Source organism: Episyrphus balteatus, chromosome 2 (genome assembly GCF_945859705.1).
Source record: "Episyrphus balteatus chromosome 2, idEpiBalt1.1, whole genome shotgun sequence".
Taxonomy (NCBI): Eukaryota; Metazoa; Arthropoda; class Insecta; order Diptera; family Syrphidae; genus Episyrphus; species Episyrphus balteatus.
In genome coordinates, this window is record NC_079135.1 from 125,159,432 (window position 1) to 125,186,518 (window position 27,087).

A 27,087-nucleotide genomic window follows, 5' to 3' on the forward strand; every position below is an offset into this window, starting at 1 on the left:
AAGATGATTTGCGGCATATCTTCATACTGCTATTTTTGTCAAAGGATTCTGCAAAAACAAATCTAGTCGCCAACTCATTGATTAGTCCAAAGCAATCTGGTTTTCGTAAAAATCACAGTTGTATTACTACACTTTTGAATGTTACTGAAGAACTTAAGGGCAAGCATTGGATAAAGAAGAGATTACTTTTTTGGTTCTGCTTGACTTTTCAAAGGCCTTTAATACTATCAATCATATCCATTTTAGGGGAAAAACGGCACATCTCCACTTTTTGTCAAAAAATTAACTAATGATGAGGTTTTGCAGTATTTACTGAGCACTGTCTGATGGCATCCTTACAAAATTTTAAAATGCGTTTTTTTCGGAATGAGTTGGAATGGACTTGTGCTGATTTCCCCTGGACCCTTTATTTGTGTAAAAAACTCACACAAAATTTCAATATTTCCACCGGTGCTACAGAAGGCAAGCAGTGCAAGTTTTTCGTATTTGATTCCATTTTTTTTTTGCGTTCAACCTTTATTGACAAGTCGTGCTTTAATTCGGAAATCTTGTATGTAGCATTCCTCTTGGGTTTGAAAACCTAATTGCAATCGAATGGCCTATTCTTGAGCGGATTATAAGGAAAAGCTCAGGAACCTTGTTTATGATCCGCACATCAGAGTTCAGTACCTAGACAGCTGTGTCTAATTGAAAGCCACCAAAGATAGGGTCTTCCTTTGTAACAATGTGGATCAACGTTCAGTACGGGTGTCATCTCAATTTATTGGAATTTCTCAAACATTTTTGCCTCAGAAACAATTCGTGACAGATTTTTTTTTTATAAGAAAATCAACTTATAGCAAAACTAAAAACAATTTAAAATTTTATATGCAATTTAGATTCTTTACAGAAAGGCGTTAAGGTTTTATATGCACCAGATAAAAATCATTTAGAAAAATATTTTTCCTTTCAAACTAAACACCTTGACTAATTCAAATTTTATCCAAAGACAATCTCATTGTATAAAACATTTATCTCTTGCTTTTTCAATTTAATTGCTCTCTGCAGCAACGACGTAAACAAAGAAAACATTGAAGCTAAATAGATACATCATTTCCTTTTTTTTTTTAGAACATCTTACAAAATAAACTGAAGGTGCACCTTATTCAACACCTTTTTGTGTGTATAGTAAGCTTTTGAAAAACATTACGGATGTTCGGACTTTCCGCCTTTATTTTATATATCAACTTGCTCCTCTTCTCGCCCATTCATTCTATCCGGTATAAAAGGAATTTCTTTCATCGGCATCGTTTACCAACCAACCTCCCTAAACTACATGAGCAATGTTTCTGGTGTTACGTCGTCGTCGGTCGGCTTGAATGGTTTCTTGTCGCAATTACTATTAATTTGTTGCTCATTTATCGTCTATAACTTTCCTTAATTACACAAGGTAGGTTTATTGTTCAAATTTGACCTTGGGGGGGTTTTTGGGAGACAACAAATTTTACTTGGTGTTCGAGAAACCTGTGGGGTGTGTTAAAACATTGTGACCAATTGTGATTGTTGTTGTTCTTTTATCGCTTTATCTTTTAAGAATATAAATAAGCCCAAGAGGATACAATATTATTAAGGTAAATCAAATTGAAACAAAAATCTTTTACCACCAATAATAATTGTTTACTTTGAAGCGCATTTTGACTGAGAATATACATAATTCGAATAAATGTGCATAATTAAGGTAAATAGTCCAGTTAAATGGACAATGGTTGGTAATTCTAATCTTTATTATCTTCCTTAAATCAAAAACTCTCAAAAATCATATGTTCGCTATTTTCAAGGTCCAACCGGAAAGTGCAAGAGGATTACAAAAACCTGAAAGAAATTAAATTGCATGCGACATATAATTTAGGGTTTTTATAATACTGAATCCAATTAACCTATCAGACCTACATAATATGCTGCTAACGATGCTCCTTAAGGGGTCGGCGCTGGTGTTTTGCGTTTGCTTGTAAAAGAAGTTTTTAAGTATAGCTTGTTTCACTTGTTTAGCTTGTTAAAAAACAAATTTTTGTTAACCAACGTTAATTTAATTATCAAAAAACGTTCCACATACGCCTCACTGACCAAAGTTTAAACACTTAAAATCTTTTGATCCAGCGACGATGTTATGAATAATGGGTTAAATTGACTATAGGTCAAATTTAGATAACAATGAGGCATTACATTACGATGAATGTCAAAAAAGTGGTTCTCATAAATCTGTTTGTCTGTCTGTCTATCTCAAACTATGTACATCTCAAACCACTTGCCCGATTTGCTTCAAACTTGTTAGTTAAGGGTTTTGTGTAATTCCCTAAAGGGGAAATTGATTTTTGTAAGGATTAAACTACGGTACTTATGACATATCGTGGGCACAACGCCAAAACCACGAATCTGCAAAATTGTAGTTTTGAGAAAAACGGCTTAAAAGTTTCGGAAATGCATGCAATCTTATGGGAACTCGTGCTACGGAAATTGATATTTTAGGCTTTTAGGCAACAGATGGATGATTGGGGTCGAAGCAGTGGATAGAGGTACCGATAACAAGTTAAATGACGCATTAAAGTGAAAAATTTCCAAAAATGCAGATTCGCGGTTTTGCTTTGTGCCGACGATATTTGACAAAAATGAAAAAAGTTGTATTCCTCAAAAAACGGGTCAAACGATTTCATCCTTTTTCCTAACATTAAAGAGGTTCCGTATTCTACTTTGATTAAGTTTTTTTTATAACTTTTTATTTATTTAAACAAAAATCCTCGTTTTCATTTTTATATTATATTTGATATTTTTCTGCCTCCGTGTCATTAAAAATCATACAAAAACAAAATTAACTTTAAAAGTAATAAACTAAACAAAATAAATTGCAAAATCCAAAGTTTGACCTTGAAGCCATTTACACAATCAATTTAAAAATGAAAAAAAAAAAAGAAAAACATTTCATATTATTTTCTCCCAATGACCTGTTTTAACATTAACTTGATTTATCTTAAGTTGTATCCTTTTTCTCCATCAATTGAGTGGGAATATTCAAATGAAAACTTTACTGTGATGTGGCATCTTCTTCTTCTTCTTTTTCCATCATCTTCAAAGGATCTACCAACTCGACACCTGTTGATGTTCCCAAGAACAATTCTTCTTCGACATCTTTATTTTCACTTGCTCTCCCATCTAAATTCATCTTCATTATTTCCTTATTCACCGCTGCATCTTTATTGTGTCGTCCTTCAGTGTGGACTTTTTTTCTATCGACATCAGCAGCAATTTGATGCTTGTTAATCTGTGCAAGTGGCTCTTTTGGTTCTTTGTTGTCATCATTATCATTTATTATTTGCTGGGCATTACTTGTCGTCGACGACGATGGTGAACCTTTTCCACTATTTGTAGCAAAAAGTTGTCGTTTTAGCTTGAAAACCCCTCTGGCACTGCTACAACTCGAGTCACCACTTCGAATCGAGGACGATTTGGCTGTAGTTGGACTTAGCTCGATGCCATCCAAAGTGATGTCATCTGTGTTGAACTCGGGGGATAGCATCAGTTCGTGGTGGGTGGGTTGATTCAATTTACTTTGACTGTGAGTGGCATCAGTTCGATGATTTGGCATTTTTGTGCGAATCTTGTCTTTTTCGTCCTTGTGTTCGATCAATCGTAATATTGTAGGCCGTTGTTGTTTGCTTTTTAGTAGTTGTTGGTCTCGAGTGCAATTCTCTGCAATTGAATCGGTGGCGGTGGTGTCTGTAAGAGGAAGTTCCGGTAGTGGTGATGCTGGTGGTGATGGTTGCTTTGGAAATGTCGTCGTCTTGGTCCTTGAAAGGACTTTACTTTTTGCTATGCGAAAGGGATTCTCAAATACTGGAGGGCTTATTGATGTTGTACTGACATCGTCGATGCAAATTGTGGGAATAGTTAAGTCTGCTGTTGCACTTATTCTTTCAAAAGTCATGGAAGGATTTTTCTCTACTTTGGTCGTGGTGGTTGTATTCAAACGACTTGGAATACTTTTGGCTTTTAAAATAGATTTGCCAAGGGCATAGCTTTGCCAAATGGATGTGGCATTTTCACGCATTTTTTGCTTTTCTGAACGTTGTCTCTCGAGATAGTCACGGAAACTTCGATCTAGTTGATTGCTTTCATGTTCCAATTCTTGAACTCGTAGTCTATAATGAAAGAAATGAAATTTATAAATAAATTAATGTTTATGTAATAAACTTTCGAGAGGTAAAATTATTGAGTCATCTGAATGAGATGAACCTTTTATTTAGTTTTTTCTCTGGTTTAAAAAAAACTTCATCATTTTAAGAAGATTATTCCCGAATAATAATAAAAGTGTTTTGAAGTGAACCCAAGAAAATGTTTTGTTTTTTGGTAGCAGTCACTCCTTGTTTTATTAGTTGCGTCTTTTGTCATTAATCAGTAGCATTTCCCTCGTATTAAAGACAAAGAAAAATTTGTTCTGGATAAGACAGCTGGCTAAAGATCAAGCTGACTGGAAAGGCTGAGGTCACTGTGGTGTATGTGGAACATTTGCTTCTATTTATATATAAAAAAAAACCATTTTATGATTAACCAAACCGAGTCAGTTTATTATTCGTTTGTCTTTGTTTTGGGTAAGAGTATTTACAAAAATTAAGTAGCTTCTCGTATCATAAAAAGGCTACTATAATTCTGGATTCTAGAGGTATTTTACTAAAAAAAATGGCTGGTTTCAACTGAACCAAAGAAGTTTTTCTTACGATGAGTAGTTTCAGGGTTGTAAAAATACTAACTAAGATAATGTTTCTGAAATGAAAACAAAAATTGCACTACATAAATAGGTACATTTTTTATACCTTTTACATAATTGAGTTTAGAAGATTACTTTGCTTCCCATAGTTGTAATTTGTTTGGTGTTTTTTTTGTATTTATTTTTTTAACACAGTTTTTAAGACCCTGAACTTTGCAGACAATTTAACTGCTTGGCCTTTGGACTTCACCTTGAAAGTGAATTGATTTTTTAAAGAAGTATAGCAATCGTTCTGTCTCAATGATTATGATTAATTTTTAAGTTTTTTTTTCGACCAGAAGAGTTGAAATGCTCAAAAAAAAAAAATTGTACGGCAGTCGATTTGTCTGAATAAAAACTTGGTAAGTATTTTTTTTTTTACCGTTTTTACGAAGTTTCGACCAGAGTAAGAAATGCTCAAAAAAAAGTCTGAACCGAAAAACCAAAACCTAAGCCGAAACTTTCTAATGACGGTTTATAAATAAAATACAAAATAGGGTATCGAGTATTCATTGAGACAAAGAGATTGCTGTACTATTTTTTTAAAAACCGGTTCACTTTAACGGTATTGGCAAAAGTCCAAAGACCCAGCAGTTAAATTGTGGCTAAAATCGGCCTCGTCATTTCCGAGAATTTCATAAATAAAAAAAATCTTTTTATGACAGGTACGAATAACGGTACAAAAAATATTTTTTTGGCTCTTAAGTATGTGTAGGTATGTACAAAAAATGTAATCAAAAATGTTAAAGCCGTTTTTGAACAACAATTATAGTTAGTTTTGGTCCTTAAAAAAAATTTCAATTTGTCCTCTAGGTCTAGGGAATCACGCAAAACTATTTACTATCAAGTTTGAAGAATATCGCTCTTGTAGTTTAGGCCGTAGGTCGAGATACACACAGACGGACAGACAGACAGATGGAATTGCCGGACCAATTTTTTGACATTCTCCATTATTGTAATGTCATGTAAAATTGTTATCTCGAGTTCGATTTTTTTTCCGAATCCGAAACTTGCATTATTGTAAAAATAATGAAATTTCGAAATATTCGAAGCGTTCAAGTACAAAATTGCGTATTTTAATTCTTATTTTACCTACCTTGGGAACCCTAAATAAATGCATATACATATGTATTTTTGGGTATACTTACTTAGCATCGAAAACAATATGATCAACTTGCCGCTCCTGTTCCGATATATTTTTAACCATTTCCTGTAACTGATTTTGCTCATTCGCTAGAATTTGAATTGATTTCGTTGGTATATCAATATCCTTAGTTGTTGTTTGTGTAATTTTATTTTTTAACATTTCCGGTTGTGCATTTTGTGTTGAAGACTCTGTAAGTCTTTTTTCTGCTTCCTGAATTTTCAAATGCAATTCTTTATGTTTGACTTCAAATTCATTCAATTTCTTTTCGAAAACATCATTTGCCTGCTGGCAGTTATCTGTTTTGCCTCTAGATGTACTTATCACAGAAAGTTCCTGTTTTGATATAGAAAAAAAAAAAAAATAATAATGATTAAAAATAAAGAGTTGGATTTGAAGAAAATGTAATACCTCTGTAAGTTTATGTTTGTACTTAGACTTAAGCATGTCTTTTTGAATTTGAATTCGCTGTGCAAGTTCAGTCTCCATTTTCTTTCTCTCTCGTTGTAAAGTTTTACTTAAAGATGATTCAATCTGCAAATTATGCAACATAAATATCATTTCCCTTGCTAACTACAACTAGGAACCATAGCACAGTGCGATATTTTTACCTAAAACGTGGTCATAAATCAAATTTCTCAATTTTCAAAAATTTCATCTTTAAAATTTATGTCGTTTTTGATTGGTTTCACTCAAGGATTCACTCATTCTGAAATCCAATAAAACAGTTTGAATCGCTTCCACTCAATTCTGTTTTTTTTTTGTGTTTGTGAAATTTCAAATAAATTTTATTTTTTTTCTTCCAAACGAAAAAATTATGAAAAATTATAAATCTGAAGACGTCGATGAAGAAGAAAAATGGTTAAAAAAATATATCATTGCATTAAGGTACCCATTTTAACTTTCTAATTAATTTTAATTTCATTAAATAATAAATTTTTGAATGACAACAAAAAAAGAATGATTGAGTATTTTTTTGTTGACATTTTAGTGTTCATGTATTAGTGCTTCTGATTTTAAATCGAGAAGAGAATTTCGCTTCTAAGAAGCATTCTGTCTGCCATTTTTGTGCGAATAAAACACTTTCAGAAGTCTTCTGAATGATTCCGGACGCTTCCGGACTGCCAATCGAAAACGACATTAATTTTTCAAAAAAAAAAAAAACAGAATAAAAAATAAATCATTAGCTTTAAGAAAAGTTATAGCACAGGATTTAACGTCCTTTTTTTGATTTTTAATAATTTTTTTTCTCGCGGCTACACTGAAAGAAAAAATAAATTGAAGTTGAAACATCTTTGTTTTAAAGATGAACTACTTTGATTTATGTGACTTTAAGATACGAAACCATGAAAAAATAACCTTTTTTCCACGTTGATTTTAAAATTTTCATCTTCAACGCAAAATCATTTCGAATAATAGTTAAATCAATGTGGTTTTCATTGATTTTACTTTGTTTTATGGTGGCTTTTACCTCAGTGTAGTCGGGATGTAAGTGGGCAAACAATTAAGTGGGTTTTACTGTACCCAGACAATGAAATTGTTTCCTTCCAAATAACTTTTTAGTACCTATTTGATGTGAAAAATGTGCCCAAATATATTCTGCCAGGTTTTAGACCAAAATACCACACTGTAGATACATCGTTTACCTTATCTAAAAATAATTTCCCATTATCTGTCGTCCTCATCTCATGAATCCAATCACTATACGACTTCTGACCCCCACTCACAACAGCAGCGCCACCTTTTGCCATTCCCTTATTTAATTGATCAAAATTCAATAAACACTTTTCAAATTGCTGTGCCATTGTATTGACAGCTGTTACCACAGCCGACAATCTTTTGTTCTTTCTCTTCGACACCGACAAGTGCCTCAAATTCTCTGATATTTTCTCTAAATTTCGATTTAAATTTTCAAATTTTCTCGCTTGAAGTGATTTCTTTACAGTTTGTTGGGGAGGAGCATCGAGATTTCGTTTTTGTAAAACATCCAAATTCACAGACATTTCTTTCATCTTTTTCGATAGTATCATCAAATATTTGTTTAAATAACGAAAATTTTTGCTTTGATATTGAACTTTCGTTGAATCTAGTTTATCAGTTTGTGTTGGAGTTGAGGTAGGTGGCGCTGCTGGCATTTGATTTGACTTTTGAGGGATCGTTGTTGTTGTTGGATGCAACAACTCTTGTCTTTCTTTATTCTCCTCTTTTGGTTTGCTTAAAAGATTTTTTATTATAACAAACAATAGAGAAGGATTGTTCCTTTTGGAGGAATATTCTTTAGAAATCGATTGCTTTGTGTCCATGTCAAAGTTACTTGCAAGTGCATCAAGTATTTCAAATATTTCACGTTCACTGAACCGGAAATGATGTGCACTCTCAAAGTCAGGCAGTGTGTTACGGTATGGTACTTCTGTACAAAATACAGATAACGTAAAATGACAGTTGAGAGCATAAAGGAATTCAGCTGCGAGTGTATTTAATGCCAAGAGTAAGGGAGAGAGGTTTAATCGATGGGAAACACCTGTTTGAGCGATGATTTTTTTGCCTGTGTGTGAATGTGTGATAGAGAAAAAAAAAATAGTGGCGGTTAATGAACTACATTATCGACCCTTTCAAATAATGACAATATGGTTGCCATGGTAACTTAATCAAACGTAAACAAAACGATGAAAATGTTAACAAAAATTTATTTTTGTTTTCTTTTTCTTTTTATTTATGAATTTTAGGTTTATTTCTTACCTAAAGATGTTTTATTAAAATTTGCAATTAAATCTTTTCGTAATTTTGCTTGCAATGAACGTGCAACATCATCTTGTTCCATCCAATCACGAAAGTGTTGTTTGAATTCATTGTCGGGGATTTTTGTTAGGTTTTTGATGTTTATATTTGTTGAATCCATTGTTAGTGGAATATTATTTATATTTTAAGGGAACTTTTATTCATTTGAAAGGATTTAAATAAATATTTTAGGTTATAAAGAAGATTTTAAATTAATAAATACAAATTGCTGGTCACTTCCAATTGAAACTATAAACAAATTTTTGTACTACTCAGAAATATGTCAAATTTTTTGAACAGGTTACAGCGGCTTTTTTTTTAATCAGGGATGTCGTTGCTACAGTTTCGTACTATAGTATATATTTGTATTAAACAATTTCACAAACAAGAATGAGTAAAGTGTAAATTTAAAAAAAGAAGACATGAAGAAGAAGACGAAAAATGGATGTTGTTAAATTAAATCAGGGTTGTAAAAAAATCATTTGATTTCAATTACAAATTAAAAACAAAATATTTCTTGTAAATAAAAAAATATTTGCATTCAAAAAAAAATATTTTTTGCAAACAAACAAAAATTGCGTTAAAATAAATGTGATTGCAAATTCTGATAAATATTTGCATTGTAAATTAAATTTTTATTGCAAATAAAAATGGTTTGCATTAAAAATAAAAATGTTATTTATTTTCATTAAAAAATTTAAAATAAAAATTTTTTGCATTGAAAAAAAAAAAAAATTCAATGCAAAATGTGTGCATTAAAAATTCGTCGAGTCTCAATTTTGGCTTTTTAACCATATATATAAGCAATTTCAACTAACCTAATGTAAGGTCTAACTGTGAAAATTGTATGAAATTCGACGTATATTAAAAAAAAATATTTAATGCACACATTTTGCATTGAATTTTTTTTTTTCAATCAGAAAATTTTTTATTTGCAATAAATTTTGTATTTTTTATACAAATATTTTTATTTGGATAAAAATTTTACTTTTAATGCAAATATTTTTCAGTTGTAATTAATATTATGTTTTTTATTTTTTTTTATTTCAAATCAAACCGAAATCGTATGCGGTAGCGGTATGAGTTATTGTATGAAAAGAGTTTTCAGCTTGATTTGATCCCAGTTTTCGGGCGTGATAGTTCATCGGACTAACCATTACTTTTAATAACCATTACTCTTGATAATCATTAATTTAAATAACCATTACTCTTTTTTATGAACGGAAGACTCTACACCGCAGTTGTGCGTCCAGCACTCACATACGGTTCACAATGTTGGACAATGTACAAAAAGTATGAGAGTAAGTTAACGGCAGCTGAGATGAAGATGCTTCGTATGACAGCAGGAGTAACAAAGCTTGATAGAATTAGAAGTACGAAGATCCGAGGAAGCCTTCATGTTAAAAACACCATCTCCCAAAAAATTGAACACGACCGACTCAGTTGGTATTGCCATGTTCAAAGGAGAGATCCTGAGAACCCCGTCAAAAAAGCAATATCATACAACGTTCCAACACGAAATAGAAAGAAAGGTAGGCCTAAAAACTCCTGGTACAAGCAAATGCAAAACCACCAGCATTCAGTTGGCCTTAGAAATGGAACAATACAAAACCGGGAGGCTTGCCGCCGATTTCTGAGGTCAACCCGGCGAACCCCACAGGCGGATCACTAGTGTGAAGCAGTAACGTGGGAAGGTTATGATCCCCTCGACATCGAGATCATAACAGCGCCGAGAAAAAGGAAGAAGAAGAAGATTACTCTTTTTTATCCCCTGTAATCATTGATAATAATTAATTTAAAAAAAAAAATTAATGCAAGGACTTTTAATATCTTTTTTTTTTGCCGTGCGGCGAAGCTTTTCGGCGTAAGTCGACTCGTATAAACGTAAGCCGTAGGTGACTTTAGCGATATATTGTGCGGCTGAAATCTACTAGTGATGGGAACTATCGAATGATTTGAACTATCGAATAGTTCATTCATTCATTCATTTATTCATTCGAATAAAAACTATTGAATAAAACTATAGAATAAAAACTATCGAACAAACTATCGAATAAAAACTATCGTATAATTATACTATTCAAGAAAACTATTCAAATGAAAAAACTATCGTTTAGAAAATTATTTGAATGAAAAAAGTATCGTATAAAAAAACTATTGGAATGAAAAAACTATCGTATAAAAAAAACTATTCGAATGAAAATAGTAACTAAACTATTTCAATAAGAGCGAATTTTTCAATAGTCAGATAAACTTCAGTTAGAGCTTATTCCTAGGAATAAAAGTTTTTTTTATATTGACATTTATTCTTCTGATAGTCTAACTGAAGATTGAAAAATCAGGGCTAAAAAAAACTATCGTACAAAAAAAATCTATTCGAATGAGAAAACTATCGTATAGAAAAACTATACGAATGAAAAAACTATCGAATAAGAATAAATGTTCAAAAGAAAATACTCGGCCCTAGCGAGAAAATCCATCGGAGCGGAAATTCTCCGATTTCATACGAAATATGCTTCGATTCACCGCCTTCAATTTACCGCCTAGTTCATACAACTAAACAGAGATGCAATTTTTCATGACAATACAATTTTATAGGCTTTGTCAATTCCCCGCAAAAGACAGTACAGATGGTGGGAACTGGGAATCGAACCCAGAACTCTGGCGTCAAAGTCCCAAGCACTAACCATTGCCCCATGAGGTGGTACAATAAATAGATATATATGTAAACTAAAACGAAATCCAAGTTGACGATCAGATATGGAGACTGAAAAAAAATTTTAAGGCATTACGAAGGGGTCAATTTGGGGAATCGAAAAATTCGCGCGAATTTTTCGAAAAATTCGCGCGAATTTTTCGATTCCCCAAATTGACCCCTTCGTAATGCCTTAAAATTTTTTTTCAGTCTCCATATCTGATCGTCAACTTGGATTTCGTTTTAGTTTACATATATATCTATTTATTGTACCACCTCATGGGGCAATGGTTAGTGCTTGGCATCTAAAATCGACAGCTTGGATTTCGTTTTAGTTTACAAATATCCTTTAATTAACCAATTTAGACTCTGAACTACCTTGCAACTAAAATTAAAAAAAAAAAAATCAACATTCTTAAAATCAGAATTTAAATTATATTGTAATAAATGGTAACAAATAATAATGTAATGAACAAAACATTAACTATAACTATATACATATATAACATCGACAACGATATCTGTCCACAAAATGGGAGTTGATGAACAAAAGGATTTTTTTTAATTTCTCGATTGTCTTCTTGATAAATATCAGGGGTCGAACTACGACATACGTTCGTTAACGTTTTGACTATTGCTTTCTCTATTTAATAAGAAGAAAATAATAGAGACATAAAGCGCCAGTACGTTAACGTACGTATGCCGTAGTTCGACCCCAGGTTTTATCCAGAAATTTTATTATTTGTTTTTTTTTTTTTTATTCGTAAAAATTGAAATAATGCCAAATTGGTATTATTTCGTTTTCTAAAACAAAATAAACCCAAATTGAGAATTTGGTCTTATTTCGTTTTCAAAAACGAAATAATGCCAAATTTTTGGAATTTGGCTTTATTTCATTTGGCGTTATTTCACGTCACCTGTAACTAAACTATCGAATGAAAAAACTATTCGAATGAAAATAGTAACTGAAAATAGTAACTAAAATATCGAATGAAAAAACTATTCGAATGAAAATAGTAACTAAATGAATGAATGAATGAATGTTTTTAAACTATCGAATGAATGAATATTTTACAACTATCGATAGTTTGATAGTTTTTATTCGATAGTTCCCATCACTAAAATCGACTCGTTAAAGTCGGCATTATATTTCAGTCAAATTAGACTTAAATTCGGGGTACATGACAAAAAAAAAATTATTAACATTAAAAACATGCTGCAGAAACGAAAAGAAAACGTCTTATGTTTGACTCCTTAAAGTGTCTAACAAAAAGGATAGAGGACAACAAAAGATTCAGAAATCAGTGCATGCATTAATCGACTAGCTTAAACCTTTTTTCACTTGTTTAAAAATCAAACGAAGTAGTTTTAACTTCTTTAAACTTAACCCGGAAAAATGTAAGAACTTACTCCGACATGAAATTTATGAAAACCAAAATTCAGATGAACTAACAATTGTAGCCAAAAACACAAATGTATGACAAAACAAGACACTCCAAAATGTATCACAGCTCTATTAAGAGAAAGTCCAAAAGTACAAAAAAAAGTTAAATTTAAAAAAGGCACCACCCTTACAACTTCTTTTACTATCGTCTCATTTGCAACTTAAGGAGATTTATTGATTTTTTTTCTCTTTCATGGTATTCTTTATTGTAAGAGGAACACTTTTTTTTAAGTAAGTCCCCTTTACTCCTACTTAAAAAATATTCATCTTTTCATAAAAACGATTGCAAATTTGTTTAGAGTTGACGTTTCGTGTGCCATTCCATTCAGCATTAAAAAATACTTTTAAATAATGTGTCATTTGACCAGAGATTGATCAACCATCTTCTAATCTATTACTTTCGCACATGCAGTCTGAAAAAAAAAAAAAAATACAAAATAGAGCACGTATACGCCACAGTGCATCTAAACAACGTCAAAGTCATAGTCTCCTCAACATCAGGACAAGAATTTTCGCTGGAATTCCTGCATATACGATCCACATCAAACTTGTCATATTACTATACCTACCTTTAAATTTTGTTGTACAAACGGGTCTATTATTGTAGGCCAATATTTAAAAAAAAAAGATAGCTTGATTACTCACATATTATTTTTATTTATTTTATTTACGAATATCACTTACGATGGATATCTCTTTGGTGTTAAATTAAAAAACAAAAAAAATAAAACCGTACGACGATTGTTTTGGTGCAAATCTTAAATCTACAAAATATCTTAAAACATTTTCTAATTTTAAGTTAATAAATTAAAAATTTAATCCTATACACGAATTACATTCTATTTTTTCTATCTACTGGATGTGAAACCCATTTAAACAAAATTCTTTAACGACTTTTAAGACTTTGATATTTTTAGTGAAATTTTTGACAGGCCATTTATTTAACTGTCAAAATATGTATACAAAGTGTTTTATTACAAATAATGGTTGTAAAATCACAAATTTCTAGTCCTTTAGATTTAAAATAAAAGAAAAAATAAACAATGACACTTTGGGTGCGTTCAGAAATCTGTCATTAAGTCTATTTATGACAGATTTCTCGTAAAATCTAAGATATACAGAATACATGTTAATATTTACCCGCCATTTTGATGCCTTCACGTGTATTATAAATGTGAACACCCCTTTACATATCAAAGGCAGGCACACTTGAATGTTTTATCAATGGATAGCAACAAATACAACACACAACCATAGATAAACAACTACCAAGATCAGAAACTTTCATATATTTTATCTATGGAAACTTCAAATAAAAATAATTGGAATAATACAGATGACGTAAGTGTAGTGTACTTTCTTATCCAGGTAAATTTTCGATCAATCACATTCACAAATCAATTAGTTTTTTCATTTCTTGTTTTTTGTTTATAGAACACTTCCTGGTGTAATGGTCAAGTTGAGCATGAAGTTGATTTTGTACAGAAAGCAGCTCGTTATCACTCGTTTAGTTCGTAGAGACTGCAATCTTCCAAATAAGACAAAATCTGAAGCCTTTCTTCACGGATTCTCAGGCCAACAACAGTGTGATTCTGTTCGAAAATTATTTTGGACACCAGGCCAAGGATGTGCTGTTTTGGGTAAATTTGAGTTGTATTTCTTTATAAAAATAAAAAATTGTATAAATAATTACTCGTTTTTTATTTTATTTGATTTTATTTTTTTCCTCCCTCCTGGTGAGTATTGAATAGCCCTATTATGCTTCCAATAAGAATTCTGTGGCAGGCTTATAGGATCGAATACCACTTTCTGGTACTGATGAGAAACCTTACAGTAGTCTTACAGTGTACTTCTTCGCACATTTATAGGATCGAATACCACATTCGGCTACTGATGAAAAACTTTACAGGAGTATTTCATTGTACTTCTTAAAAGGGGGCCTTTTTGATGATAAACAGGGTTATATGAGTCTTTTAGGTGTGAAATCAGTGATGACGAAAAGCTTCTCACCATCGTTATAACATCGAAATTGTTAGTTGGGGTCACAAAAACAGAAAGATAAAGGACTACGAAAATCTGAACTATATTAGCTTGTATTCTGTATATCTTGAGTATAACCGATAGGTACTAAAAAACTGGCATCCGAGTTAGATTTCGATAGCTTTAGAAATTTGTCAATTTCAAAAGAGACAGATTTTACTTTGATGAAACTGACAGTTGCAAGTTAAATGAAGGAAAAGTTAATATCTAACTTCTTTGTTTTTCTCAAAAAGACACATTTTCTATTTGTCAATTATGTAAGTTTCGACAAATTGCAGTCTTTGACGTTTGTGAATAAACGAGAGAGGTATATATTGCTATTTAGGCCGAAGAAGCCTTATGTTCCTGGACACGAAAACATTTTTATTTAAAAAAACTTTATTAGCTCCTATAAGAACACCTTATTAATATTAAAACTGACAATTTAAATATGTATTTTAACTGTCGCAACTATCTGTCAAATATTTCACCCCAAAGTTAAATGTCCCAGTTAACAATGTTGTTTTTTTTTCCATGGGCTGCACTTAAAATTAAATTTTAGGAAGTATGTAGCTACATTATATTTATGTCTATTTATTTTGGCAGTAAATATCCTCCAAATTTCAGTATTTATTCGGCCTTCAAACTGCTGTACCGTTAATAACATCATAACGCCCATCAAATAAACTCGCATGTGACCTTCGGCGTTCCCTCTCAATTTCATCCAAATCGAAGGCGTCATAAACACCGCCTCCGGTCGACACATCACCCCGTCGATCATCAAAACCATATGTCCGCGTGAATTTCGTCGTCGCCCTGCCAGCCATTGCAGGATGTTGTTGCTGATGATGTTGTTGTTGCTGATGTTGATGTTGGGGTGGTTGATTTCCATACAAATACGAATTACTTGAAAAGTTCGAGGGTGATGTAGGGATTGCCGACGGCCATTGTACTGCAGATGGCATTAGATTAGTTGATGGCCTACGTGAACTAACACCACCACCATGTTGTTGGCTGATAGAATTTCTCACGTCCTCGCAAGATTTATGCAACATTTGTCCTGAACGATAAATGTTCGTCGCCTCCCTTGAAACATTCGATAACCTGCTTGCTTGTTGTTGGATAGCTGTTGGATAATGGTTGTGTCCAGATAAACGGCCCTGGCTGCCAGCAGTCATCATCGTCGTCGCCGCTCCACCGCCTGACATAAGCAAGCTCTCTTGTGAGTCGAAATTACGTTTCATAAACGACCTTGGTAACGTGCGACTTTGATAGACATTGCAGTCCTGCAATTGTTTTGTGCTGCCTTTCGCATAAAACTGCTCCGGGTATGTGTTCCAGATTTCTGATTCACACCGGTCCAAGTCGAAAAGGCTCTTTTGGTAGAGTTTGCTATCCGCATGCAGAGATAAGTTTGAGTTCTGTTTCCGCAGAGAATTGCTCGGTGGCAGATCAACGAACATTGAATTCCGTCGGAGGTTTGGATAGTAGACTCCTCCTTGTTGGCGCTGATGGTGATGATGTTGCTGCGGTACCTGCCCGCCGCCGCCGCTGCCGGAATTTTGTGGCTTGGCACAATCTACAATATAGATGTTCTCATCGTCATGATGTTGATGATGGGGGTCATCTTCATGGTCATTGATGAAATAGATATCTTTAGGTTTTGGTCGAACTCCAGCTTTTTTGCAAAACTCATTGAAAAATTCATCCTTTGTCTTGCGAATGCCACGCGATAAGCCACAAATGTCCTGAATGCCGGTGGTGGTGGTCGAACACGATGAGCTGCCATTTCGCATCCGTGTTCCTCCGCCATCATCGTCGGCATCGTCGTCACTTCCGATGGAGTCATTGTCTTCGTCATGATGTCGGTCATCTCGGGAAGGTTTGCATGTTAGAGTTGCTTGGTGCTTTTTAGTGGTCGAAGCATTGGTCGAGGTGTTTGTGTTGTTGTTGTTGTTGGTGGTGGTCGTGGTGATGGTTGAACCTCGTTTCTCGGTGCCGTTATTGTTTTGAAAATGCATGTTAGTGTGTTGGCCCGCATTTCCATTGGCAGCATTAGAGAAAATCTCTGTTGCCGTCGATACACTTCGTGTTAGGGGTGCAAAATCGGATTGCTGTTGATGAGGATGATGTTGCTGTTGTTGGAACTGCTGGAGCTGCTGTTGTTGGTGGTGGTGTTGCTGTTGCTGAAAGTGAATATCCTGTGGGGGTAGATGATGGAAATGCGGTGGTGCTGGTTCGGTGTAGAGTTCGTTTAAGCTTTTGGCAATGTTCTTCGAATGTAGGTCACACTTTTGTGGTTTTTCAAAATAGTATCTATATAAGTTGGTTAGGGGGAAGACAAAAGAAGTGAAAAAAGAAGTTAGTATAGTAGTTTTTTTTTTGTTCATTCTCTTTTTATAGCACCTATTAGAAAAGGATCAGGGTATAATGCAGTAAACTTGACTTACTTACCGTTTTTCTAGGTCATTGAAGACATTGGAGGGATGCTTTTTGCAATTGTAACCAGCAACTGCAAGGTTTTCCTTGCGCCGATGTGGATGATGTTTGGAACTTCGATTTTCGCCTTCTCTTATTTTTTCTTGAATATTTGTAAATGAGAGGCAAGGTAGTTTCTGGAAATAAGAAGAAAAAACGAAGGTTTTTGTTGTAAGGTGAAGTAAATTTTATTGGATGGTGGGTACTTTGGGGTTTTAATTGAAGGCTGTTAAAAGTTTTTGTGGTATGGATTAAACTTGTCAATGGCAATTTATAGTTTAGGTTTATTGCTTGATATAACAAATGAAAAGGTGTTGAGTGAAGAATTTATTATTTAACATTGGTGTGGCATTTACGAAGTGCACCTAAGGGACCACCATTTTTGCCTCAATAGTGTTAGTAACAATACAACTTGTTCTCGTTAAGTACCTCATCTATTATAACCCAATTTACATGAAAAAAAACTAAGTCGTCCCTTAAAATTGACAAAATACTGCGAAAATGCTATCGAAGTAATGGGAATCATTCCATATAAAATGTAACATTTTTAAATTTTTGAATTGGCACCTATCAAAAGAATAATCGTTCCCGGTAAAATGAATTTGGTGAAAATGTGCAAATTGGAATATTGCTGATTATCGTGAATAAAATTTTAATTATTTGAATGTTTCCCTTCTTTGAAAATTATCTTTGGGCGTTGTTTGAAAGTTGCCATAGGAGTTTATTATACATAATTGGGAATTTATATTCCAGGGAATTTAAGGAAATGGTAACAAATGATTAAAATTTGTGTTCTTAGAAAATTTAAAGCCTAGCGAATATTAACTATTATGTATTTCGGTGGAATAAGGTCGGTGAATGTAGACAAAACCATTTAAAAATATTTATAGGAAAAATAAGGTTTTGATTGATTTCGGCTTTTGAAATTTATATCAGATCGTTAGGTGTTTATTAGAGTGACCGCAAGAAATCGATTTTCGAAATTTGGTCGAGGGAACCCCATAAAATGTTCCGCCTTTGCAGATGTTTAGATATCCAAAATTTCAGCTCGATTGGATAACTCTAAATGGTGCCGACACTCGCTCAAAGTATCAAAAATCTTTGTTTTTTCACTGTTTTTCGAAGAAAATTAGCTCTAGCTCCCAAACAGATCGGGTTATTTTCACTTTTTATATATTAAATTAAAGGTAGTGTTGCTACACATAATTCAGATGCTTAATTTGTTTAGTTTTACTTAAAAAGAAAAATTTTGTCATCAATTTAAATTTTCAGTACTTACCTCAAAAAGAGCTGAAGTGCAAACTCAATTTAAAATTAAACTTTTTTTTAAACTGTTTTATTTAAAAAAAACGAAACATTTAACAGAATTCTAAGGCTGTGTGTGAATTGCGTTAAATAGTTAACACCGTGTAAAATTTTTGGCACTATTGAGGTGAACAAAAAAATTTCAGCTGTATGGCTTATTGTTTAATATTTTTCTCTGCTTCTTTTCTGCTATGAAACTCCTTTTTAATAAAAAAAAACAAAACAAAACCATCTGCAAAAAAATTTAACTCAAATTTAACTAGGTCCCAGAGCCCAATAAATTTTTAAAAGCTGAAAATTTTGTATTCACCTCAATAGTGTCAAAAATTTTACACTATGTTAACTATTTTACGCAATTCACACACGTCCTAAAAAACAAAAAAAATAACATCGTGTTACATTTCTTATACATAATTAATGAAGTAAATACTAAAAAAATTTAATCAAGAGATTTACAAAGTAGTTTTGGAAGCATCAGGATACAATTTTCGGCACTCACTGACTACTTGAAGTACATATTGTTTTTGTTCCTCATCTTTAGTTAAAAGGTAATTAAAATCGGTTATTAATTTGACTCCTCTTTCTGTCATGTCATTTACGACTTTAAGTGGTTGCACTTTTTTAAAGCCTTCTTTAAAATGCGGGTTTTCCGGCCAAGGATTAGGAGGTTCTTTGAGAAAACTTGTGTCTATTTTCAATCGGCTGAAAAAGATCAATGTTTCTTTGTTCACAATATTTTTTAACCCTGCTGTGACAAATTGTTCATCTTCATGTGTCTGTAGCTTTGGATTTACTATTCTGTTGGTTTCCGTTTCACTGGTTTTCAAAATTATGTTGGCCGTTTCTAATTTTTCGCCATCTCGTAAAGTTAGGTCAAAGAACGCCAGACCTGCCAGCTCTGAACTCAAATACCATAAATGGTTTGAGAATTTAGCAAAAGCCTTCTCTGAAATATATTTGTCTATCTTGCGGTATTCAATGCGATTACGCAAAAGATCAAGATCTTGTTTAGGAGCCAGATAAGCTCTTGGGGCATTAAACCAAGCAAACGTTTTTTCTTGTTGAATGTAAGTCTGATTTTGAAACTACAAAGTCAATTGGATTTTGCCCTAGTGCTTCTATTGTAGCTATAATTATGCCAGAAGCATTTCTATCAGATGCCTTACATTGGTCCAATAACATAGAAAGTTTCATTGTTAATAGCTCTTTCACCCCACGACTATACCTCATACTTTTGATACCCGAGGGCCCAGAGATAGAGAAACATCCATTCTATCCCAATCCGCAGAATAAAACAGTTAAAAAAAAAATTAATTTTAAATCGAGTTTGCACTTCAGCTCTTTTTGATGTATGTACTGAAAATTTAAATTGATGACAATATTTTTCTTTTTTAGTAAAACTAAACAAATTTAGCATCTGAATTATGTGTTACAACACTACCTTTAATTTAATATATAAAAAGTGAAAATAACTCGATCTGTCTGGGAGCTAGAGCTAATTTTCTTCGAAAAACAGTGAAAAAACAGAGATTTTTGATACTTTGAGCGAGTGTCGGCACCATTTAGAGTTATCCAATCGAGCTGAAATTTTGGCTATCTAAAAATCTGCAAAGGCGGAACATTTTATGGGGTTCCCCCGAAAAAAATTCGACAAAAAATTTGTTCTATGGGAGTTGCGGTCACTCTAGTGTTTATAGATATGGTAAGCACTGTTTTAGACAATCTAGGTTTGGGTTATTTGAGTTTATTCTCATCACGCAGTAGAGAAATTTACTAAAACTGTCACGTAAAAGAAAAATGGCGCCCGAACAAGGATCAAACATTTAGAACAAAGTACACCGAAAAAAAAAAAATTGATAATAACAAAAGTCGCCCAACAATAATTAAAATATCAATTTTGATATTATTAATTATCATATCATTTTGACATTTTTTAATTTTAGGTGGATAATTAAAATTTCACTTTGACAATTAAAATATCAATTTTGAGTAGATTTTACGTTTCAGTTTATTATAATAATATTTCTTTCTTTTTCTTTTTTTTTAAAGTATTTTCTTTCTTTGTTCTTTCAAACATTACTGAAAGTAAATCCTCTTTATAAAATATCGGTGATATTATTTTTTCTATAGGTGATAAAATTGTTTTTTTTTATTTTCTTCCAAACTATGTGAAGTAGAATCTTATTGCCGATCAAATTTTCTCAGTAAATCATACATTTTACTTCGAAAAAACACAAAGCCCATTTAAATTAGTATACATTAAGAGTTTTTTTTTTTTTAAATATTTTTCAACAATTTGGAATGAGAAACAAATGAAAAATTGATATGATAAATTGATAATAAAATATCAAAAAAATTTCAAAAATGTGATATTTAAATATCAAAAAATATTGTTTTGATATTTTAATTATCATAAAAATCATTTTATAGAGAATTTTTTGCTGATATTTAAGAAAATGTTGTTTTAATATTTTTTAAAAAATGTTAAATTGATATTGTTCTTTTTTTTTTGGTGTACATCCGATTGCATTTGGCTCTTTTTGGTCGTTAAATGTGCATAAATCTGGCAAATAGAGATGTCAAGTAGATAATTCAAATTTGGTTTTATTATTTTGAAATAAACTCTCAACGATCCATGAAATAAAACCAGACCATAACACAGGTAACCATCGACAACTGATTCGTGGTAAAACTCAGCAAGCAATTCAAATCTGAAGTCGAAAAAAATCAACGACGTCACGTTTTTGAGTTATAAGTAGTTCAAAATTAACTTCAGATTTGAATTTAGAACATTAAAATCTATTAGAAAAGTATATTTTTGTTTACAGAAAAAATAAATTCTCAGTTTTATTGAACATTGAAACTTTTCATTATATCATGTTTTCTAATATTTACTTAAAAACATAGTTGGCAACCTTATAACCGCAATATTTTCAATTTTCTTATGAAACATAAATAGAAGAGATCTCAAAATTGTGCTAATTTAAAAAAAACAATCCATTAAATAGCGTAACAAGGGGTCTTAAAATGTGTTTTACTAATTTGGCATTTTTTGGACTTCGTTTTTAAAATTTTTGATTTATTTTTTAAGAATATGAATCTATGAATCCTAAACCTAAGATCTGACACCTTTTTGTTGTGAATTTAGCCCAATTTCTAGCTTATATACTGTTTTGAAAATGAAAATTCTATTTTAACGCCCATTCTTTCCGCCATTTTGGAGCCGCCATTTTGAATAAAAAAAAGTTGGCAGCTTTTTCTTATTCTCCATACTATTATCATTCAGTGTACCAAATTTCATAACTTTTCGTCCAGAAATGGCCGTGCAAATGAATATTGACGCAAAAAACGACCAATGGCACCACTGTGTGCCGGTTCGTACAAACATAACTAGGTGGTCGAGTGGTTAAGGCGTTGGATTGCTAATTGGGGTTAAAATCTACTCATCGTTAAATAGTTTTTTTTTTTTTATTTTTCAATTCAAAATTATTTATCTTGATGCAGCAAATTTTTTCATACAAAAGGGAATAGTGCGGTGGTGGTGCGGCGAAATTTTCCGCCAAACGGCGGTGGTGCGGCTGTGCTGCGGCGGTCAAAATTTTTTTAAATTTTTTTTTCTTTAAAAATTCAATTCCTATTTTTATTTTCTTCTTGTGGGTTCCACACAGCATTCTCTTCAGATTGAGTGCTGGTGAAATAAGAGTTTCCATAAGGATCCCACAATTAGTCCATCGAATTCCTTTTCAAAAGAAGTTTCTTGGATACATAGATTCTTCTAGCACACAATTTGGTACACCGACAGCAAAAATCATTTTACTTTCACGAGGATATAGACCGAAAATCCTAGCATTTTTTGTAAATTGCAAATTTGATGAGTGATTTTGGCGTTATCTTCACCTAATATTAAATCTAATATTTGTGCATTTTTATTTATCCGAAGATCAATAATTTTTATAGGTACCCATCTATACTACGTTTTTACTTTTAAAACAAAAGAGGAGAACAAGTCCTCATATGAGCTTCTTGTATTCTTTTAGTTTCATACGCCTAATACGATTCATTTGCTTAATTCTACATAATACCAATTCAATATTCAATGGAACGAATTAATATTTGATCGGAACAAATTTATTATTTATTTCTTCATCTTACCATTTATTTGTTTTCTTAATTCACAATTTCTTAATTTTATTTAAATTTTCGAACAAAATCGAACAAAATACTGTTTTTACCTTCTTTGTTGATTTATTGTCAAACTTGCAATTAAATTGAAGACCTTAAACCTGTAAAATAATATTTGATTATTCCCAGAAAACCCTACATTTACTTCTAACCCAAGGCAATAGGTTATCGAACCCTGAACCACATTGTGCGTAGGTAAATCCAAAAAAAAAAGGTAAATATTCACTTTTGTCTTTAGGTCCCAAAACAAAATGCCTTCTGGAGTTGAATAAAATTTATTCCAAGAATCAAATCTCTTGAAAATTTGCAAAATTTGCAATCTTATCTCCTTTTAATGTTCGTTCGATTTTGTGTGCATTTCCTTCCTTGAGGCTCAGGTATTTTATTGCAATTTCTTCTTGTTACTTCCTTAAGAGTTTAAGGGGGAAGTTATTGGGTTTATATAAACAATAATTCGAACTTATATCAACAAGAAGATCCTTAAAGCAAAAGACTAAAAATGCACAATTTAGTCGTACCATTAAGGACCTTCACGTTGAAACTTAAATTTCTTTTGAATCCTTTGTTAAATTAGTCCTTACATTTCCTGCATATATGGTGTCAAAACTTTCGATAAACATCGCTACGTTCCAACACGGTAACCTCTTTCCATATCCAGGGTTTTTTTTTAAACCTTGTCTCCTTAACGAGGTTCAACAGTGGTTTCGCAAAAACAGTCAGAACTGAGCAATAAAATAGCTGTTTAATGAGTTCTCATAGAGAAAATCTTTTTTATCCGACAACACAAAACTGCTATCAGAAAAACAGAGCAAGGACGTGAGACTCTGTCTACGTTTAAAACTTACAAACATACACACATAGACACACAGTGAGAGTTTACTTCCTTTTGCTTAAAGGTATTCCCCATTCAGAACCTTAATTAAAAATTCCCTGAAAATCTGTACGATAATCTCCTTCGGCACAACTTTTGAACTTGTTCTTATTCATTCTTTTTTTTTTTTTTTGTGTGTGCCTTTTTTTTGTGTAATCTTCCCCAGGGTGTGGTTGAACTTTTCCTTTGTTTTGTTGTTTAAAGTGCAACAAACATCTTTCTTCGCAAAAATGGATGAGGAAAAAGCAAACAAAAAATAAAAATTAGATATAAACTCTCTTCTTGGCTAAGTCAAAAGATTCTTTTAGCCAATTAAAGTACCTACATGTGGTGTGGTATTGCATATCGTTCGTTGCATGTGAATGTTGTAAGCTTTGCCTCTTTCGTATGCTCGTATGTAAGATCGCGTTACAGAATGTCATGTTTCCGCCATCATCATCATAATCATCATCACAGATGCAGGGAACCGCAATTCCGGTTGCAAATTTCATTTTCGGTGAGAAAAGTTGAAAATGTTCATTTCCCACACCCCCGCAAATTTTATATGACTGTTGTGGGTGTGTGTGTTTTTGGGGTAAAAAGGAAATTTTATACTACCGCAGATTTATGACATAATCGCGACTTAACTTCCGCTTGTCTAATTCGAATAATTTATTAAAGCTTCCCGCAGTATCTAAGTCAAGGAAGGTAGATTTATATTGTTACTGCAAAGGTTGGTAATCCTTTATGACATTACACATACACACACACACACAGGTAACCGACAAAAGAGGAAATTTTGGTTATTAAATAACCCGAAAAAAAGAGAAAATAAAAAATGTTAAAGGAAAAGATTGGAATTATTGTGACAGCGGGTTTTGAATGTTTAGAGATGGTCAAAATGCCACACTTAGCAGGTTTGTATACTTTTAGGGTTTAGTATCACATATTGCTCTAGAATGTCGGATTTAAATAATGCGTCTGAACTTAATCTGCTGTCAAAAAACTAAGATAACTTTTGAGTTTTTGTAACAGCTGACCAATCCAAATTTTTAACAGTTCTGAACTTAAGCTGGTAAAATAAGCATGAATAGAAAAAATATTATATCCTCAGGAAACTCTGTAAAAGTTTCAACAAATTTTAGTGAAAGGGTGTTTTTTTTTTTTTTTTGGTGAAAGAAATATATGTAGCTATTGAAAACAATCATTTTAAAAAGTTATACCCGATCGAAATCTAGTAATAATGTTACATCTGATTACCTACATACAATTATTTTGCATAAAAAGGGTGTTTTTTCGAGCAAGGGAGATGTTCAGATTTTGGACGGAAACACGGAATACTTTGGATTATTGGTTCAAAGTTCAAATATCTGGATTTGAAAAGAGTACTATTCTTATTACTTATGTAATTTTAACAATAAATCCACATTTTCTCTACCCAAAAAAAAAACACGCTTTCAAATTTTGCTCTTATTTCCCAAAATAATACCCTTTCACCTTAAATATTTCTACATATAGACTACCTACTTAGATTTATTGGTTTCTATCGTTAATGAAAAATTTCTACATTTCATTTGGGTATCACTTTTGACACAGTTTGTTGGTCATATGTACATTAGGGTGGGTCAAAAAAATCGAAATTCTTTTTTTTGATTTGGTACTCCGAAAAATCGATTGCTAGACACCTCTAGAATATACACACCAAATATGAGCTCTTTATATTAATGGGAAGGTCCTCCGCTTTGCAATTTTCAATTTTTACATCAAGCTTCTACTAAAAAAAAATATTTTTTTTATTAATTGACTTTTTAGCTAATTTCTTTTCAGATTCTTGTAGGAAATTGAACGCTCTACCAAAAAGGCCTTATACACTTTTTTCGTTTATCTAACCGTTGAATAGATATTTGAGGTAAAAAAATTGAGAAAATCTTTAAAAATTCGTTTTTTGGTCTTAATTTTGTAACAAACTGAAAAATTATAATCATCAAATTATAATAATCTAACCATTCTAAAGATATTAGAGGTCAAAGTTAAAAAAAAATATAAAAACTTTTTATATTTTAAAAAAAATTCCAATTCACTGAAACTTCATTATTTTCAAATTAGCAAGATATATTCTTGTAGGGGCTTAAACGTTCTACAAAAAATTCCCTGGAATCAAATTGATTGCTTTAACCGTTTAGAAGATATTCGTATCCAAACCAATGCTCACTGATTTCAATAATTTTCTTATGACCCGTATGCATTGCGATTTGAATACAAATATCTTCTAAACTGTTAAAGCAATCAATTTGATGCCAAGGAATTTTTTGTAGAACTTTTAAGCCCCTACAAGAATACGTCTTGCTAAATTGAAAATAATGAATTTTCAGTGAACTGGAAAATTTTTTAAAATATAAAATGTTTTCATAATTTTTTTTAACTTTGACCTCGAATATCTTTGGAATGGTTAGATTAATGAAAAAAGTTAACAAGACCTTTTTTGTGGAGCAATCAATTTCCAACAAGAATATGTCTTGCGCGTTTGATGATTATAATTTTTCAGTTTGTTACAAAATTAAGACCAAAAAACGAATTTTAAAGATTTTCTCGATTTTTTTCCTCAAATATCTATTCAACGGTTAGATAAACGAAAAAAGTGTATAAGGCCTTTTTTGTAGAGCGTTCAATTTCCTACAAGAATCTGAAAAGAAATTTGCTAAAAAGTCAATTAATAAAAAAATATTTTTTTTTTAGTAGAAGCTTGATGTAAAAATGGAAAATTGCAAAGCGGAGGACCTTCCCATTAATATAAAGAGCTCATATTTGGTGTGTATATTCTAGAGGGGTCTAGCAATCGATTTTTCGGAGTACCAAATCAAAAAAAAGAATTTCGATTTTTTTGACCCACCCTAATGTACATATTTCTAAATATCATACTTTCTTAAAAAAAAACAAACTCTTTACCTACTAAAATTTTTTTTTAAGATCTTTATGTCCATTGGTTTTTTGGATTCGCCCGAATTATTTCCAGGTGCGTTTGTTGATTTTTCAGATCCGTCTGTTAATTTGACGGATTTGTCAATTGATTTTCCGGGTTCTCCTGTTCATTTGCCCGGTTCAACTATGGATTCAATCGTTGACTCACCAGGGGTCAAATCACAGCATACGTTTGTTAACGTATGGCTGCTATCTGTCCCTATCTTTTTCTACTGATTAAATAGAGATGGAAATATTCAAAACGTTAACATATGATCGTAATCGTGTGCTGTGATTCGAACCCAGGACTGCACAAAAACACCTCCCCGGTGAGGGATCTATTTTGCAGCCTGTACCTTTTCAGTCATTGTACCAGTTACCAAGCGGTTGGGGTCATAATCCCGAAAACCGAAATCGTGAAAACCCAAACTCCCTAAAATCTAAAATCCCAAAAATG

General features: G+C 32.3%; 2 protein-coding genes across 2 annotated transcripts in view; both read right to left on the reverse strand.

Moving 5' to 3' along the window:
• Positions 1–2,905: 2,905 nt before the first annotated feature.
• On the reverse strand, positions 2,906–8,926 carry LOC129912019 (uncharacterized). The gene is made up of 5 exons (XM_055990101.1): positions 8,661–8,926; positions 7,568–8,466; positions 6,333–6,455; positions 5,926–6,257; positions 2,906–4,172 (listed from the first exon to the last, which is right to left on the reverse strand). The coding sequence occupies exons 1-5, from the start codon at positions 8,818–8,820 to the stop codon at positions 3,059–3,061; spliced, it is 2,628 nt and encodes an 875-aa protein (XP_055846076.1). The 5' UTR covers positions 8,821–8,926; the 3' UTR covers positions 2,906–3,058.
• A 6,219-nt stretch (positions 8,927–15,145) lies between these two features.
• LOC129909730 (uncharacterized) overlaps positions 15,146–27,087 on the reverse strand; it is a 95,504-nt gene continuing 83,562 nt past the window's right edge. The window contains exons 6-7 of the mRNA XM_055986803.1: positions 17,312–17,472; positions 15,146–17,173 (exon numbers count right to left, since the gene is read on the reverse strand). Of these exons, the coding sequence (XP_055842778.1) occupies positions 15,499–17,173; positions 17,312–17,472 (1,836 nt within the window). The 3' untranslated portion in view covers positions 15,146–15,498. The remainder of the gene's footprint in view (positions 17,174–17,311; positions 17,473–27,087) is intronic.